Source organism: Bos taurus, chromosome 25, assembly GCF_002263795.3.
Source record: "Bos taurus isolate L1 Dominette 01449 registration number 42190680 breed Hereford chromosome 25, ARS-UCD2.0, whole genome shotgun sequence".
Classification (NCBI taxonomy): Eukaryota; Metazoa; Chordata; class Mammalia; order Artiodactyla; family Bovidae; genus Bos; species Bos taurus.
The window spans coordinates 24,825,279-24,845,468 of NC_037352.1; the positions used below are offsets into that span (position 1 = coordinate 24,825,279).

At 41.8% G+C, this 20,190-nt stretch overlaps 1 protein-coding gene across 2 annotated transcripts in view; it reads right to left on the bottom strand.

Moving 5' to 3' along the window:
* Nucleotides 1-14,477, bottom strand: part of NSMCE1 (NSE1 homolog, SMC5-SMC6 complex component) — a 35,472-nt gene extending 20,995 nt beyond the window's left edge. Inside the window, exons 1-2 of one of the 2 annotated variants that reach the window (XM_024984993.2) lie at nt 14,358-14,477; nt 7,101-7,247 (exon numbers count right to left, since the gene is read on the bottom strand). In XM_024984993.2, the coding sequence (XP_024840761.1) occupies nt 7,101-7,236 (136 nt within the window). In that variant the 5' untranslated portion in view covers nt 7,237-7,247; nt 14,358-14,477. 2 annotated transcript variants of the gene reach the window in all.
* Nucleotides 14,478-20,190: the final 5,713 nt, after the last annotated feature.

Sequence of the window (20,190 nt, forward strand, 5' to 3'; positions counted from 1 at the left end):
CAGTTAATCCCACTAGGGGGCTGTAGGGCTTCCCTGGTGGCTCAGACAGTAAAGAATCCACCTGCAATGTGGGAGACCTGGGTTCCATCCCTGGGTTAGTAAGATTCCCTGGAGAAGGGAACAGCTACCCACCCGCTCCAGTATTATTGCCTAGAGAATTCCATGGACAGAGGAGCCTGGTAGGCTACAGTCTACCAGGCCAGAGTCGGACACGACTGAGCGACTTTCACTTTTCAGGGGACTGTAAGTAAAGCAAGAAGTATGGGAGACCCCCGTAAGTTAACGATCACTCAAGAAAGCAGGTTTGCTTAACCACAAAACCAAGAAGGCTTGCTTGGCAACAAAACCATGCAGCAGGAGCATGAGACCCACCCTAAAATAACAACACTACAACAGTGGTGGCATGAGACCCACATCCTGCCCGTGAGCTAATGATTCCTAGGACACACTCCTCTGCTTGCACCAAAACTAAAAATCTAAGAATAGAGTGACATTATACTAAAACCTGAAATGATTTACAATTTTTAGCATATGTTACTACCTTTTTGCTCATTTCCACTGTGCCATGACAAGTCCCAGCTTGACCATGTAGCAACAAGAAAAACTCCCCTGCCCAACCTGGAGGAGCTGATGAGGGAAGCATGATATCTACTCAAGAATAAGGAAGAAGGTAGTCTTTCAACTCCTTCCCACTTCTCCTGTGATTATAAAACTGGAGCCCACTAAGTCCTTGGCACATGCCACCCTCTTGCTGGCCTATCTGTAAGCCTCACAAGCATCCTAGTCTCATAAATCACTTCTTACCTATCACTTTGCCTCTCGCTGGATTCTTTCTGTGCTGAGACATCAAGGATCAGAGTTCCCTGAAGCCCCCTGAAATGCCACCAAATCATTTCAGTCTGAGTGATATTGAGTTGAATGTATTAACACATATCATTTTGAGGAAAACTGGTATCTTAGCAATACTGAATTTTCCAGCCCATGAACATGGTGTGTCTATTTAGCTCTTTTTAAATTTTTCTCAGCAGTATTCTGGGATTTCCAGTTTACAGGGCTCCCTATAAATTTTTGTCAGATTTATTCCTAAGTATTTCATATTTTGATGCTATATAAATTTGGTGCTTTAAAAAATTTTTTCAATTTCTGATGATTCACTGCTAACACATAAAAAATGCAAATGATTTTTTGTATACTGATCTTGCAACCTGCAACTTTACTAGATCCACTTATCAGTTCTGGTAGCTTTTTCAAAGATTCCATCAGATTTTGTAATACACAGATGAGCACGTCTGGAAATGGACAATTTTACTTCTTCCTTTCCAATGTGGATGCCTTTATTTTTCCTTGCCTGAGTGCACTGGCTAGAACCTCTAGTACAATGATGAACAGAAATGATGAGAACAGACACTCCTGTCTTGCTCCTGAAATCAAGGGGAAAGTATTCAGTCTCTTACAATTAAGTATATTAGCTGTAGTTTTACACAGATCCCCTTTATTGGGTTAAGGAAATTCCCTTCCTTTCCTATTTATTCGTTGAAGGTTTTTTTGTTTTTTTTTTTCAAATCAGAATAGACTTTAGATATTTCAACTCTGTGAAGACAGTTGTTGATTCCTCTCTCCTGCTCTAAGCCTTGAGGTCCTGTTTATCTTGCTTACACCCTGCTCAGGAGGATCTCATTGGTTTTCTGTAAGAGACTTCTGCTTCATCATGTCAGTGAAGATAACTGGATTTTGTCAAATGCTTCTTCTGCACCTACTGAGATGATCTTACGGTTTTGCTTTTTTAGTTTGCTAATATAGTGAATTACTACACTGACTGATTTTCAAGTGCTTACCCCTTGCATGCTTGGAGTAAACCCTACTTGGTCATTTCATATCATCCTTTTTACATATTGCTGAATGAAACAGGCAAAAATTGTGTTTAGAATTTTAGCACCTACAGGGATTTCCCTGGTGGTCTAGTTAAGAATCCACCTGCCAAGTCAGGGGACATGGGTTTGATCCCTGGTCGGGGAACTAAGATTCCACAAGCCTCAGGGCAACTAAGCCACAACTACTGAGCCCATGCACCACAACTACTTAAGCCCACGTGCCCTGGAGCCCGTGCTCCACAAGAGATGAGAAGCCACAGCAACGAGAAACCTACAGACCACAAGTAGCAAAAGCCCACACACAGCAACAAAGACCCAGTATGGCCAAAAATAAATAGATAAAAAGAACTTTAGTATCTACATTCATGAGGGATCTTGGTCTTTAGTTTTCTCTCCTTGCAGTATCTATCCGGTTTCAGTATCAGGATAATGCAACTCTTACAGAATGAGTTGGGAAGTGTTCTCTTCAGTTTTCTGGAGGAGCTAAGGTAGAACTGGTATTACTTCTTCCCTGAAGGTCTGGTAGAATTCACCAGGGAAGCCATCTGAGCCTGGAACAGGCACTATTCCCAGCCCCATATGAAAATCCCACACTGCTTCCCTAATGCTTTTTCTCAAGTGTTTCTTTCCTTAGCTTCAGGGAGCTCCTTGCTGATCAGTTCTCAGCTCGACCCTTGACAGGAGTGGAGGGGTGCTCTGCAGATCTCTACTCTTGTCTCCATGCACCTCTCTTCTCCAGTACCCTGTCCTGCAAACCCCAGCTGCTTTCGTCTCCTGAGCTCTCAGCTCCTCCTCAACTCAGAGAGTCTGTCTGGCTCTGCCTGGTCCCCCTGTGCCATGGCCTGAAGACGCTCTCATGGCAGTGAGTGGAGGCAACTGTAGTGCTCACCCCACTTTTCCCTGTGGTGTAAGAAAGATCCTTGGTCATTGTCCCTGGTTACTGGTACACAGTTCCTAAAACACTTGGAATTGCCTGAGTGACAAGGTGACAGGCAGGTCCTTTGTTCTAATGAGATGACTCTTGGCAGGTCCCTAACTAACTTCAGGATGAGGGCCGCTTGCAGAAAGACCAAGCCTTGATTTGGTGCTTGGAACTTTCAGCCTCATTCCACAAATCTGGGGAGTGGAGATTGAGCTAATCACCACTAGCCAATGATTTCATCAATCACACCTATGTGATAAAACCTGCACTAAAAAATCCCTAAATGCTGAGATATGGAGAGCTTCTCTGACGGTGAACACATCAAGGCCCTAAGAGGGTAGAGCACCCAGAGAGGGCATGGAGGTTCCAAACCACCCCTGCCTCCCAGAGCCTGGCTTTGCATCTTATCTGTACAACTGCTCTTGAGTTATATCCTTTACAATAAACTTAAAAAGCTTCCCCAATTGTGCAATGGATAAAGAATCCACCTGCAGTGCAGGAGACACAGGAGATGTGGGTTCAATCTCTAATTTGAGAAGATCCCCTGGAGGAGGAAATGGCAACCTACTCCAGTATTCTTGTCTGGAGAATCCCATGGACAGAGGAGCCTAGTGGGCTACAGTCCCTGGGGATGCAAACAGTTAGACAAATAATAAACCAGCAAAGGCAAGTAACATGTTTTTTTAAGTTTTAAGACCCATTCTACCAAAGTATTGAACCTGAGGAGGGTGTCATGAGAACCCTTGATTTACAGTCAGTCAGTCAGAAGAATGGGTGGCTCAGGACTTGCAACTGGCACAGGAAGTAGGTGCAATCTCATGGGACTAAGTCCCTCCCTCACTGGTGGGATCTGACACCTAACTCCAGGTACATAGTGTCAGAACTGAACTGAGTTCTTGGACACTGAACACTGCATACCCAGTTGGTATGCAGAGAACTGGGAAGGTAGTGCTGGGGGGAAAAAAAAAATGATGATGAATATTTGGTGTCAAGATGGAAAAAACCCTCATTGCTCACCTCTCAAGAGATCACTGTCCTTCACTGACTAAAGTTCAGGGTTGCAAGTATTTTGTCCATTTTTCAATTGCTTCAGACAGGAAAGTAAAGAGTCCCTGTTGCTCTAACCCGGTCAAAAGGGGAAATCCTCCAGTACAAGTCTTCACCAGCACTCCACAGGCCTCCTGTACCTACGCCCATCTAGGGGGCTTACACTGAACTTGTCTGATTGTGTGTACATGACTCACAAAACCCAGAGTAAAGTTTATCTCTGTGTCATCAGCCCTTGCCCAGAGGCCTGGCCCACCGGGGAGTCTCAGGAAGTGTTGCCGGACGGCCACATGCTTGCACACAAGCCCTGGGCCAAAATTGAAGCTGCTCCAGTGACAGGAAGAAAGGCCAAGGCTTCATACCAGGATGTCAAAAAAATAATAATAATAATAATTCTTTACTAGCCAAGAGATGTGGGGAATTGGTCTTCCCCTAATGACAGTAACAGGGGAGCCCAAATTAGGAAGTGTTTTGATAAAAGGGACAAACGCTACGGGAAACTGCAAGAATAACTTGCAGTTTCAATGACTTCTTTGCTTCGTCCTCCTTTGAGGACCTAAACATTTTTCTAGTTGGTAAATGGGGAATTTCCTAGGAATCTCTTCAAATGATAGGAGATTAATAATACTGGTCTTCTAAGCTTTTACTTAATTTTAGATGATTTCTTTTCATCATCCCTTGGGGATATTAATCTCTCAAATAACACTGACACTTAAAAACAAGCTTTTCTCTCTCGCTCTCCTTTTTTTTAATGAAAGATGGGAGAACACATCTGCAGTTCTATCCTGACTATCCTAGCCATGACCAGATCTTGACGAACAGAAATGGTACATGAAATGTGAAGAATAAATCAATTCCTAGACACATTTTACAGGACTTTCCTAAATTAGGTCATGACAACTTTAAAGGTCAAATAAAGGCAAAAACACTTTCATTCTTAGTACTGAGGCATCATACAGCTCCTTACAGTCAGCTCTGAAACTTCCCCATCAACAATAAAGCTCACAGTCAGGACTTAGATAACAAACTAAAAGAGAGAAGAAACGGTCACATAGGTAAGATTAAGAAAAACATGACTCTGCCTATCGCTGAAGGACACTCATGGCCAGGTTAAAGTCCTGCTGTATTTTTTAAAGAGCAAGAGAAGGGAGCTTAATAGGTGTAATATTCCACTTCTATAAAGGAAAAGTGAAAGTATGAGTCACTCAGCCATGTCTCTTTGCAACCCCGTGGACTGCAGCTGGCCAGGCTCCCCTGCCCATGGGATTTTCCAGGCAAGAATACTGGAGAGGGTTGAGGCTCTCACCAAAGACCCCGATCCACCACGGTACAGGCAATCAGAGCAGATGTATTTTCACCAGGAGGGAAGTCTCAAGCACAGCAATAACTATGTCACTGTCTTGCTTCAAATCCTTCCAGAAGGTCTGCAATGTCCACAGAATTAAAAAACAAAAACAAACAAACAAAAAAACCCACGACTACGGAGTACAATTATGGGCTCTTCATAACGTGTAAACCTACACACCACAAGAACATGTTCTCTTCCCACACAGCATATGTTCTTGTCCAGAGTTTCCCAAGGTTCATACGTCAATTAAGTTTGGACACAAAGGATCAAGTGGAGTTTAAAGGGATTCCTTACTGAGGGCCCCTCCAAGTTTTTTAACTTGTTGCCATGCACCATCCAGCTCCCAGGATTTCCCATGAACATATCAGCAGACCAGCCACTTCAAACCCTGCCTCCTCTCTAAACGCCACCCCCTTCTGTCCGCCTCCTCCTGCACATCGGGAAGGACACTGCTCTGTATTCCCTGTCTTCCCTTACTGCTCTTCCCCCCTCAGCTCCTGGGGACCTGGCTTCTGCCTCCGTCACAACACAGACTACGGTTCTCTAACAAGGCAGCTAGTCTCAGGTCCCTTGACCAGTGTCCCCAGTGCCCCGCTCACACCTTACCCCAGCCCTCTTGGCTTAGCTATTTCCTTTGAAAATTAAAAATATCCAAAGAGGGCCTTCCCCGGTGGTCCAGTGGTTAAGAATCTGCCTTGCAATGCAGGGCGGGAGGAGGGGACATGGGTCCGATCCCTGTTCGCGGAACTAAGATCCCACAAGCCGCAGAGCAACTATGCCTGACTGTTGCAACTACTGAGCTCAAACACCGTAACTAGAGCGTCCGCGCATCGCAATGAAAGATCCTGCGTGACACAAGGAAGCGCCTTCATGCCGCAACTAAGGGCTGATACAGCCAAAAAAACTCACAAAACTACAGAAAGACAAAAACGTACAATAAAAAAACACTTATTCCTGTTAATCAGGACAACCACTACACTATCCTAATAATCCCATGTTTACTTCAAGTCTTTTTCTTTTTCAAAGAACAAAATAGACAATGAGGTGTCCATTGATTTCTAATGACAAAATGATCCCCCTCCTCCTCTCCCCAAAGACAAGCACCTTACAGCACACCCCACATCCTTTGAGAGTCCACTTTTAGATTTTTACACGCAGATGTATGTATTCACGAACAATAAAGATCGTTATGTCTTACAAAAAACTTAGCACAAGTACAATAGGTATAATTTACCAACTTTTTCACTCAATGAGATCTACCCACACTGACATTCAGCTGAGTAAGATCTATGAATGTGGGTTTCACTGATCTGTCCAAATGGATCCTCTTGCTTCTACTGAGACCTCCAGTTATTGAAACCAGGTCCTGTCTCTAAGTGCTCCACGTGTATTATCTTCGCTTCTCCCAACAACCCACTGAGAAGACGCTCCCAAGGCCCACAGCTGGCACAAGGCAGGGGTGAACTTTACCAGCTGGGCCAAGTCTAAGGCTGTGCCCTCCACCACTGTGCGAAGCTGCCCTCTTACGTCAACAGCCACCTGAGCGCCTCCCATGCCAGGTGTGTAGTTCGTATCATGTCTCTTAAGCCTCTGAGCCACCCCGGGTGCCAAGTACAAACAAACATTCTCATTTCAGAGCTGAAGAAACTCGGACTGGAGAAGGCGCTAGCGCTTTAGTGTGAACCACGACTATCCAGCCATCAGAGTCCAGGTTCTTAGCCACTGGGCTAAACGTCAGAGTTACTTAAAAAAAAAAAAAATCAAGAGTTGAAGATGAGAAAGATGGGCTGGTGAGAAACCTGAACGCCCAGGTCAGGAGTATGGGCAGACTGGGTGCGCGGTGTGGGTCCAATGTCACTAGTCCCTGATCACACGGCAGCAGAGCAGCCTGGGAGCAGGGCAGGATACTCACAGTCATGGACCTTATAGCAGTGCTTCTGCAAGCGCTTGACGTCGCACTCTTCCAGCACACCGTGAGTCATCAGCAGCTGCAGGAATCGCCGGTGGACATCAGTCATGACACCCGTTCTCCTCGTGTTGCCCTGCATGGATGGAGGAGCTAAAAAAGGAAGCAAAGGAAATCCAGTCACATCCGAGCATACCAGAAGTGATACTCCATGCTGCGTTCCAATTTACAAGTTTGTGATAGTTTCTAGAATCAAGTTCATCACGCTGATTAGTAAAAAGGTGAAAAGGACACACGTCAGGGACGAGGCATGTTAGTACTGTGCAGAGGTAAGAAGCTTGAGCTTCCCTGGTGACTCAGTGGAAAAGAACCTGCCTGCCAATGCAGGAGATGTGGGTTCAATCCCTGGATTGGGAAGATCCCCTAGAGAAGGAAATGCAACCCACCTCTAGTGTGTTTGCCTGGGAAATCCCATGGACAGAGGAGCCGCACAGGCTACAGTCCATGGGGTCACAAAAGTCGGACACAACTTAGCAACTAAACAACAACAACTGGTGGAAAAAATGGACTCTGGAAGCAGCCAGAACGCCGGGGTTCACAGGCTGCTCCACCACAGAGGGGTGTGAAATGGGGAAATGGACCCTCTACGCGCTTCAGCGTCTGATCTGTTAAGTGAGAATGACAGAAACATCCTCCTTAGAATTACTATGAGGATAAACGAACAAAGAACGTAACAGCCTGTGACAACTATAAATGGAGTATAACCTTTAAAAGTTGTGAATCACTCTGCTGTACCCCTGAAACTTAAAATATTGTATAACAACTATACCTCAATTTAAAATATACATATAGAAGCCTGGTGGTAACAGTCTAAATGCTATTAAAAAAAAAAAAGTTAGCCATTTTTACTAGTAGACAATTCCAAGTCTGAAAGTTGGCTCAACCTCCCACCAGGTCTATGGTCTGGGATAAATTTAGCTGAGGTCCCATTTCTCACTATAAAATTAGAATAACGTTCACTGCTTAGAGAGCTGCGAGGAAACAATAAGAGCTGGTTTCCCTCTCCTATCCCAAACCACTGATAAAACAACTGTTGTGCTGGGACTGCAGGGTGTTGTGAAAATCTCCTTGCTCTCTACTAAAACGCTATCTTTCCACAAACCACAAAGATCAGAGCTGATAAAAGGAGCCTTGATAAAAAAAAAAAAAAAAAAAAGCACAAGTCTGATCTAAAAACCTGTTCCTGCCACAGAGAGGTGGTGCAGTGCAGGGGTAAGACCTGGGGTTTATTTAGAACTAGACGGAGGGCTCCGAGACCAGTGCTTGCCAGACTCGCCTGATCGTAAGAATCACCCAACTTGTGTATTACAAATGCAGATCTCCAGGTCTTTTCTGGAAGTTCTGACTGCAGAGGGGCTTGGAATCCTGAGGTTTTAATATCCACTTCCCATGACGCCATGATCTTATCAGAAAGTTGCTATTACCTTAGGGAAATGTAACACAGAATAAACAGAGGTTTAGCTAATATGCTTAACCTCAGTCTTTTAATCTATAAAATGGGGATAATACTATCTTTAACACATATGATGAAGTTTAAATGAAATATGACTACCAATGGTCTGCCAAGAACTAGGACCAGGAGATACGCAGGTTACTCTTCTTTCTAAAGGCATCATTGGCTAAGCCTCAAAACTAAGAAGACACACTATCTCACGACCAGCCCCTCTGCCTGCCTGCTAGCTACCCTCAAGTATATCTCACCAGCATCTCAATCTCAACCAACCCCTCAGCTGGACCCACCTTCTCCTTCCTCAACCCTTTTCCTCCCTGCAGTCCTCCTTTCGGAATCATTGGTTCTGGTGTTACAGTCCACGCAGACATAGAGACACCACAGACCTAATCTTCAAACTCTGATCCTCCTCTTCTCTGGGGTTGACTCAGCTCCAGAAAGTGCTCAAGTCCTGCCAAGTGTATTTCCTGTCATTAGGATAGGATATCTTCATTCATTCATTCAATTTTTAGGTACTGTGTGTGCATGCTCAGTTGCTCAGCTATGTCTGACTCTCTGCGACCCCGTGGACAGTAGCAAGTCAGGCTCCTCTGTCCACGAGATCTCCCAGGCAAGATACTGGAGTGGGTTACCATTTCCTACTCCAGGGGATCTTTCCAACCAGGGATCGAACCCACGTCTCCTGCATTGACAGGTGGATTCTTTACCACTGAGCCACCCGGGAAGTCCGTTTTAGTACTGAGTACACCCTTAATTGTCAGTGGTTGTTCCAGGGATAAGAACAGAATATTCTGTGGACTTTTATTCTAGAAACTATGGGTCTTTAAATAGATGATACAGCCAGGCTGTTAGATCAAAAACTTACCAAATTGAATAATGAATAAAACCTAGCTATATGACATAGAAGTTACTTCTAAAACATAAGAATGCCAAAAAATTTACAGTAAAAGGATAGGAAAATATACCAACTAACCAAATATTAATATGACACAAAATAGACTTTAGGGCAGAAATTATTACTAGAAATAAAGATGGTCCCCATAAAATGATACAAAGGTTCGGTTCCAAAGAAGCTCTAACAATTTTAAATATTTAAGCACCTAATATCAGAGCCTCCAAGTAGCTAAGGCAAAAATAATCGGACCTACAAAAACAAACATATAAATCCATAACTGTAGTGGAAGATTTTAACATAGTCCTCTCAATCACTGATAAAATGAATAAAAAGAATCTGTAAGTTTATAGAGAAGACTTGTAAAACGCAGCAAAAAGCTTAATCCGATGGACATGCATAAAACACTGCACCCAACAGCAACAGAATACAGAATCTTTAAGCATACTCAGAATAATTTTGCAAACTGCCACATACGGGCCAGAAGGCAAGTCTCAGCAAACTATGAAGGACTGGTCTCATTCAGAATATGTTCTCTGACAGCAGTGCAAGACAGGTGGAAACCAGAAATGAAAACTAGAAAAGCTGTTTAGAATTTAAGAAACATACTCCTCAATAAGCCATTGTTAAAGAGGAATTATTAATGGAAAGTAGAAAATATTTTGAACTGAAAATAACAAAATATTACACACAGAAAACCAGTGGAAGGAAACTAAAACAGAAGAAAGAAATTAACAGCCTTAAATTTTTATATATACTTGAGGGGGGAGGGCATGAAAATTAGTGAGTTAGACACCCATATCAAGAAGCTATAAAAATAATAACAGCAAATTAAATACAAAGAAAGTTAAAGAACAAAAAAAAACAAAGACCAGAACCTAATGAAATAGAAAATAAGTACATATCTGAAAAGATCAACAGAACTAAAATTATTCTTTGAAAAAAATAATTAAGTGACAAACCTCTGACAAGATTTTTCAAGGAGAGAAAATTTATAAATAAATAACATTTGGAATGAAAAAGGGAAACCAAATGCAGACACAAACGTTTTAAAAAGATATTATAGACAAATTAATCTGAATTTTAAATATGTATAAAGTCACAAGAATTCATTCAAAACTAAAGATTATTTTAAAACGTAAACAATTTTAGAACCATTATAGACATTTTACGAGAAATTTATCTTCCCACAAAGAAAACTTCAGGTCCCAATGGATTTATCAAGAAGTTCTACCAAGTATTCTAGAAACAAATAACTTCAAATGTTACACAAACTATCACAGAGCCGGAAAAAGAGCAAGCTGTCCCCAAAGCATCTGATAAGGCTGACATAAGTCGGGCACAGAAACCTACCAAAGACGTCAAAAGAAAGTAAAATGAAAAGTTCAATATTTTTCATGAGCACAGATGCAGTAGGCCTAAGCAAAAACATTAACAAACCGAATCCAGCAACGCAAAAAGAATGATATGTTGTCATCAAGCAAGGGTTTAACACTGAAAGTCAATCAAATGGCATCTGTCAATAATATCTCAATAAAGCTGGAGAGGTCAGGGGACAAAATCAATGTGAGCAACCTGGGTTGGGAAGATCCCCCAGAGAAGGAAATGGCAACCCACTCCAGTACTCCTGCCTGGGAAATCCCATAGAGAGAGGAGCCTGGCGGGCTACAGTTCATGGGGTCGCAAAAGAGCTGGACACGACCTAGCAATTAAACAACAACATTAACAATCACATTAACAGAATAAAGGAGAAAAAGCACACAATCATCCTAATAGATGCAGAAAATAATAGCTAATAAAATTCAACATTCGTTCATATAAAAACTTTTAACAGACTTGGCATAAAAGGAAACTTCCTTTACTAAATGACATCTACAAAAACCACAGCACACAGAACACTTAAGGATGAAAGTTAAAAGCAGTCACTTCAAAATTCAAATTGATCCAATGTAACTGAATCAAAACAATTCCAATCAAAATCCTAACAGGCTTGGTGGGCATGACTGTGTGATTTGACAAGATGATTCTAAAATGTAAACGGAAAATGTAAACACAAAATGGCAAAGACATTCCTGGAGGACTTGTCATACCAGGCACCAAGACTTAATATCCAGCTGCTGCTGCTGCTAAGTCGCTAGTCGTGTCCGACTCTGTGCGACCCCATGGACTGCAGCCTACTAGGCTCCTCCGTCCCTGGGATTCTCCAGGCAAGAACACTGGAGTGGGTTGCCATTTCCTTCTCCAATGCATGAAAGTGAAAGTGAAGTCACTCAGTCGTGTCTGACTCTTAGCGACCCCATGGACCGCAGCCTACCAGGCTCCTCCGCCCTTGGGATTTTCCAGGCAAGAGTACTGGAGTGGGGTGCCATTGCCTTCTCCGAATATATACAGCTAGAGTAATGAAAAAAGTGTGATAATAATAATAAAGTTGTGATAATAGTACAGAAATGGACAAACAAGGCCAATGGAACAGAACAGACAATTAAGGAATAGAAAAGGGTATATATATGGATACTTTGCATGCTGCAGAAATGGAACTCCAGGGCAACGCACTTTTCAATGAAAGGTGCCAGGACAGCCCATTATACATACATGAACAAAATAAAATTAGACCCTTATTTCACAGTATCCACAAAAACCAATTCTTGAGGGTTAAGGTCATAAGAAAGGAACACTATAAAACTTTTAGACAACAACACAGGAGTTTATCTTTAGGACCCAAAGGTAGGGAAGGACTTCTTTAAAAGATACGAAAAAAACAAACCATACAATACACTGATAAATCGACTTTCTTAAAATTAAGAACTTTGCTCACCAAAAACAGAAAGCAGGGGAGTCAGAAACAGAAGACAAGCTCAAACTAGAAGATATTTGAAACACATTTAAACCACAAAAGATCCATAATGAGATTTAAAAAAAAAAAAAAAAACTCTTACAAATCAGTAAGAGGAAGACAACTGGAAGAGAAAAATGAACATGGAAAATTTTACAAAGAGAATGCACAAGTGATTAATAAATTAAGATAAGAAATGTTCACTCTCTCAACAGGCAAATGAATGTTAAAACCATAGTGATTAATGTTTTATCCATCACCAGACAGGCATATATTCTTAAGAATGGCTGAGGCTGAAACTTGCATCAACTGCTGGTGAGAGTATAAGCCCTTATAATTACTTCAGATGTTTATTTGATAACATTAGCAAATCTCATATCCCCACAAAACCACTCGTAGGTATATGCCTTACAGAAGCTTTCATTTACCTCAGGAAGTAGGTTTATAAACTTCCTAAGGTAAAAGTAGCATGCTGTAACAGCAAAAATCTGGCAACAGTTTCAAGAATATCTACATAAAAGCATTTATAAACATACCATGGAATTCAAAGCAGCAATGAAGTAGAGCTACTCATGGCAATATGGATGCATCTCTTAGACATAACATTATATGCAAAAATCAAGTCACACAAAATATATATTTGGATCCCATTTATATTAAATCCAAAAACCATACATTGCATTCATGAGATAATACTAAAAACTACAAAGAAGAACAAGGGCATGATAACACAATACTCAGAGCAGTGGTTATCTTTGGGGAGGGAAGAAAAGAATTTAATGTAGGCTTTGAGAAAATGATGTTCTATTTCTTAACTAGGTGGTGGATGGTCACTGTACTTTTGTTCTTCAAACATATATTTTATAGTTGTGTGTTACTATCTTAATAAAAAAAGAAAATGATATAAGTATGTTAAGGAATAGCCAAAATTAATGCTAATAAGAAGGAAGAGGTACAGAACCGTATACAGTGCTATAATCTGGGGGAAAAGCAGTGGGGGAAGTGAAGGTGAAAAATACATAAGGCTTGTTTGTGCAGAGAAGTCAGTTGCCTCTATGAAGGGGGCAGGGGTTAACCATGGATATGTATTACCTACCCAAATAATTTATAAATAGAAAAGTTTGTGGAATAAGAAAATCTCAAACATAACCACCTGTGCCAAGTGCCAGACACAGTGTGAATGCTTCATGGGCACAGTCTCATTTCATCTTTGTCAGAATCTTATGAAGAAAGCATGATCCTATTTTACAGATGAGGAACCTCAGGCTGAGAAGGAAGAAGGCAACAGATTTAGTAATGGAGACAGGGAGTGACCATACAAAAGCAGAGTTAGGAATTCTGACACCCTCGGTTCAAATATTCAAGAAATATGAGTGAACAATAAAATTATCATCCAGGTCCCTTCTCTGCAATTCTCAAATCGAACACATTCTCAAAAGCAAATCTTTTAAGTTTGAAAACCTGATCTAACCTAAGGTGAGATTATTTAGGGTTGTTATTTACCCCCATACATAAGTGTACATATGCATATATTTAGCTGAGAAAAAAGTATCAGATTACAAGACACTGTTCAAGACCCTGCTGAAGATATGACAGGACCTACAATGTATGCACATTACCTTTGGAAAATTCGAGAAATTCGGGATTCTGAACACATGTAGCCTCAGGGCTTTGAAATAAGGAGCTGCGCACTTGTACAAAGTAATAAGTTCTGTACCCAAAATAGTGGGGAAGCATAGAGGCTGTCAAGACTGAAACCATGGTCAGTGGAAGGCCGTACTTACTCAGATTAGTCAATTTTGTATTTCGCTTTTACAACTAATATTCTGATTTAAAGTATTTCTCCACCTAATATTACGGCTTTAAAACGTCCGTCTGCGTGTAACGGCCTAGCTTCCAGCCTGCCTAGCTCTGCTGCCCCTCTCGGGGCCTCAGTTTCCCCACCAGGAACTGAGAAGCCCCAGGCCCCCGGACCCCGGCGACACCCTGTGGCACAGCACGGGACCGACCCCGGGGCCTGACCCGCACCTGCTGCCCGCCCCTCGCCTTTCCAAGCGGCCGTTTTCTTTTCCCTTCAGCCTCCCGCCACGACGCCCGGATTACCCACCACAGCGCCCAAGCGCAGTCCACACAGACGACGACGAAGGCAGAAAGGAGGGTTCGGCTCCTCCTTCTAGGCGGGGCGAACGCGGATATGGCGCTCCCATTGGTTGCCATCGCAGATCTAGCCCTCCCATAGGGTGACGCACTTCCGTTCTGCAGCCCGCGCCGTTGCCATGGTGCCGCGGGATCTGTCAATTAGGTCCGGAGTTAGCGCATCCTACGCGACTCTCTGTACCTTATGGAAAAGGGCTTCCTCTTCTCGTCCTCCGCCTCCCACCTCGCAGTGGCACCCCGCGGCCCAATAAGAGGAAGAACAAGAGTACTGTGTGCCCTACTTAGTGGGTTCGATTTCATGGGCACAACTGAATGCTCTGTCCTGGGGCAGTTTCCCTATCTGTAGAACTGATAGTGTTTGCCCCATGGTCAAGAACGAGGCCTCTGTTGTCAAAGAGCCTAAACTAGAATCCTGGCTTTGCCACGTACTGGTTGCCGGATCTTCTGCAAGTCACTGAGCTGCACTGACCCTCAGCTTCTTATTCTGTCAAATGGGGATAATAATATTACCAATGAAACAGTGTGTTTGTGAGGTTTAAAAGCGATAATGGTGCATGGAAGTGATTAAATGTTAACTACTGTCTTACCTGGGGATTGTTGTGAGAAGTAAATGACGTTATTAATAGAGGTGAAAGGACTGTTTTGCATCTCCTGGACACTCATATTTACACATATTTGTATTCCTGACCCTGGTCTGAGTGCTGGTCGTGCAGTCTAGCAGGGGCAACAGGTAACTGATTACAGACCAGTAGAAAGTACAAGTGTCTATCCCTGTGATGATAGCTTCAAGTCTTCTTGAGGGGTTTTCCACTCCTGTGATCTTGGACAACTTCTCAGTTTGTCTGGACTTCAGTTCCCTCATCTACACGGGGAGGAAAGCAGTAGAGTACAGTCGTTAAAAGCTTGAGCTCCAGAGCTGGGCCTTCTGGATTTGAAACCTACTTAAAACTTCTGAGACCCAGGGCAAAGTACTGAAGCTCCCCACCTCAGTTTGCTCCTTCTATAAAGCAGGATAATAATAGCACTTTGTTGATAGGGTTGTTGTGAAGACTAAATGAGTTAATACATGCAAACCACTTACAAGAGTGTCTGGCACAGAGTAAACCCTCAGTAAATGTGAATTTTCATTACTAATAAAGCATACCTTATAAATTGCCTTAGGGGCAGTCAAATAAGAAAAGAACACCCCTAATGAGACCGTCCATGCTTTATTTACTCTGCAAAGTTTTTGGCAAAGTTTCAGCCCATCATCCCTATTTAAAGTAGAAGCATTTCAGTTAAAACTCTGAGGTATCTGACAGCTCTTGAAAAGTGGGGCAATGTAGTGACACTCAGCCTGCCCTTCCCCATGGCAGTGTTTGTGCAGAGCTTGGTAGAGACTACACCTGTTTGTAATGAATCGTGTGCTTCCTGGTGTGTGGAGAAATAAAAACTGAGGACCAGGAGTAGAAAACGCTGGGGACATTTCAAGATCGAAGGGCCAAGAAAGGAGGTAGAAAGAGAAGAAAGAGATTCAAGACAATGGTGTCGGGGTAAATAGGTAGGAGAGAGTTTTGAGAAGTAGGGCATGGTCAGTATCGTCAGCATTCTGGAGAGATCAAGAAAGAAGTGATACTAATTTAGAATCAGAGAGCCAATAAGAGCCCATAGAGAGGGGAGGAAGCTAGTTGGCCTCCAGGAGAAGTGGATGCATGGAAGCTGAAGTGGAGGTTGCTGACTACTTTTAGGAAAGATGGTTTAGGAAGAGGAGATGCAGGAGCAGAAGGAATAAAATAGAACAAAAACAGGGGAGACAGGAGACAGGAGAGGATGGGGTCAAGGACATAGAAAGGATTACTTTTACCCTAGACAGGAAGAGAGACACTCTGAAACAGGAAGAAAGGAGCTGAAATGACTTGATAAAGGTTCACCCCTGATATTTTCTACTTTCTCCCAAAATTAGCCAACTGTCATTCTGCTGAATAAAGGAGCTGGGGAAATGCGAGGGGACTTGAACAGAGTCAAAAGGTTTGCCGAAGAGAATGCACAAGTGAGGTTTCAGCTAAGGTTGAAACAATAAATGTGTAGAGAGGACTGGTCCTTCCCGCAATCTCCCATCCCCACGTCAGGAGCCTCAGAAGAGAAGCTCGGCATGGATTCATCCTGGGGTGGGTCTTGGTTGGGCCTATGCAACTGACTGTAGAAGGCAAAGGAACTGGAGGGCATTGGTGGGAGGACCTGTGAAGTGATCCACAGTGGTGGGCAGGCAGAGGTAGGGAAGAGGGAAAGGGCTGAGAAATTGACATAGAGGGTGCCGTAACCAGAGGTCTCATGAGGCAGGCTGGGTTCAGGAGAAGCAAGTAGAGAGTAAGGATTAGAGTTGATAAGGGAGTGACCACCTCCCACTGGGTGACCTTCCTGTCTCAGTGTGACTCCACCTTCAGAAGACAGTCCATTTTCTAGTTCGCTCAATGAATATCTGTTAGGACCTTTGCAGTGCCAGACTTTGGACTGTTTGCTACAAGACAAGCCTTTCTTTCGAAAGTTGACCTTCAGAGGTATGAGTCCCATGTCTGTAAATGTGTTGTACCAAAGGGACATGACTCAAGGTTTGGCTAACGAGGAAGCTGGGGGCAAAATCATAGGCTGGGGCAGTAGGTCTTTAACCTGAGGACCATAGACGCTATCAGAGAGGAAGTGATGAGGTCAGGTTTGTATTTTAGACAAAGAACGTTGGCACATCTGTTCTTTTCAAACACAGTGGCCGCAAAGGAAGCCTCAATAAATTCCAAAGAATCTACAGACTGTATTCACAAACCACAACGAAGTAAAATTAAAAATCAACAACAAAAAGAGAGCCAAAAAGAAACCCATTTGATTCACAGAATATACCTTAAATTAGTAACTGCAGTTACTTCTGAGGAGGGAGCCAGGAAGACAAAATGATTTGGTTTTTATCATATGCATCTATTACTCACATAAAATAAAATTGAAAATCATCAGTGTACATTTCAGTTTTATTTCTTAAGCTTATTTGTTTTATTTCTTATTATATATCTTTTTTACTTTAAAAGATTTTATAATACATCTTTAAAAGAAAAAGAACATACATTTGGAAACAGAAAAATACACATGGCTTGAAAAGAAAACCAATACAGAAATTAAAAAATATTTAGAAATAAATGACAATAAAAGCCTGACATAAAACTTGTGAGATCTAACTAGAACAATTAGAGGGGGTATTTATAGTCTTAAGGTACTTATTCCAAAGCAAGAAAACAAAATTTAAGTGTTCCGTTTAAGAGGTACAAAAATAAAAACTGAAGAGACAATAAAAGGAAATTTTTAAAAGCAAAGAAAGAAGAGTAAAATGAAAAAAGGAAGTGAAATTGACTATGGAAACCATAGTCATATGGAGTAAAAATGTTAGAAAACATCAGAGTATACAATGAACAGCTTTATGTCAGTACATTTGAAAACCTAGATAAAAGGAGTAATTTTTGACAAAAATGCAAATTACAAAACTTGGTCCAAAAAGAATAAAAGTAGAACAACAATCATCGATGCAACTGAAAAAGTAAGATAGAAGATTGACTCCAACTGCCAAAATGCCTGGAACGAGGTAATTTTATTGGAATGATACGTATACGCACAAAAAATTGCGAAAACCAAAAAACAAAACAGAACTATACAATGCAAGCTTCAGTGGAATGTGAACAGGATCAAGTAGTCTATCCAACACATTCCATGAGGCTAGTCTAATCTTGATACCAAACAGCAGAATTAAAGAAAATGTCAGTTCCATGTATATTACAAATATGGATGCAAACACTGAGTCATGCAGTGTATATTCCAGAAGAGGAAATTCAGGTGGCTGCAGAGTGTGTAGAAAGATATTCAACCTTACCATTACTTGGAAATAAAAGCAAAGAGATACCGATTTCCCCCCATAAGAATGACAAAATGTTGCCAAGGGTGAGAGGAGACTGATATTCCACTACATATGTGGTCGAGTTGTAAACATTACAGCTGCTCTGGAGAGCAATTTGGTGTTACTGAAATTGAAAAACCTCATCTAGCAACTCCACTTCCAGGAAATTAAGTGGAGGAAAAACTCCCTTGTGCTCTTGAAGAGGGTTGCTGCCACAGTGTTAGCAACAGAGGAAAAAAAATGAAAATATCTTTAATAGGGAAATGAAAATGCAAAATATTCATGTACAATAGGCAATCGTGTAACATTTAAAGGGATGGATTAACTCACAAGTATTTCCATGGATGAATCTCAGAAGCATAGAATGGAGTGGGGTTAAAAAAAAAAGCAAGATACAAAAATAATGCAGCAGAATTACCACTGATGCAAAACTGGCAAAACGCATCATGGTAATAGTTTATATTTCCAAAAGATACATTTGTGCATGCAAAAATATTTTCTTTTGAAGGATTGGAAATATTGTCACAAACCTGAAACTAGAGGGCCTTTAGGAAGGTGGAGGGGGGTTTAGGATGGGGTAGAAAATAAAGAAACCTTGAAGTGCATCTATAATATGCTAACCTTAAAATAATAAAACCATATATGCATATATTATTTGTACAATATTCCAAACATTAACTTTAAAAAAGAAGACAAATATGCCAAAATGTTAACAGTGGTTAACGTTGGATTGTGGGAAAATTGATGACTGGCAGTTTTTTTCTCTTTCACTTTTCTGTACTTTCTTGTAATTTCTCATAGGAAGAGTGAAAATAAGAGAACGAAAACCATATTTTTTATTTTTAAAAATATATAGCAATCAATGGAGACTAGAAACTCTTTTCAAACCCTTTTCATTTTTTTGTGACAGTCCTCTTTAGCATCTATTATTCACATAATTTGGGAATTCATTACATTTGAAGTTTGATGCAGTGGAGGTCATGGGTATGAGTTGGTGGAGCAGAAAGGCAAAGTCCCCTCTACTCATACCTTATCTTATAAGGATGGAGAGAGGCCCCAAAGGTCAACTTTTATTATATTTTATTTTTGTCTATACTGCAGCAGGCGGGATCTTAGTTCCCCGACCAGGGATTGAACCCTTGCCCCCTGCAGTGGAAGCCCAGAGTTCTTCCAAATCGCCAGATCACCAGGGAATGCCCTTTTTCCCCCCTCACGGGTCAACTTTTAAAACAATCCCTGTTCAGAGTCTGAGGAGGACTCAGACAATGGATTGGGAAATATGCACACTGCTGGAGGCAGTGTAGGCTCTTCAGTCTTTGTAAAGGGCATCTTGGTTGTACTCATCACTAGTCTAGACATACCATGCTCTTTGACCTCATAAGTCCACTTCTGGAAATCTATCTGAGATCACAATCAGAGATGCACACAAAAGTTATTGTACAAAGTGTATCATAGCCTTAATTCCCTCAGAGGAAAATGGCAACAAGTTAAATGTCTCCATAAGGATCAAAAGGAGAATGACTGGCATCAATTAATATTCTGCAGAACATTTATAGCCTAAAAATCATGCTTTAAAAGAATACTTGAGGTCGGGGAAAAACCATAAAGAAGATTATTTTAAGAGAGTGAGAGAGAGAAAGCTGGAAAACAAGAAGATATACTAAAATATTATCAATGGATATCCCTCATTAGAGGGATTATGAGTTATGAGGAGGGCATGGCAACCCACTCCAGGATTCTTATCTGGAGAATCCCCACAGACAAAGGAACCTGGCAGGCCGAAGTCCATGGGGT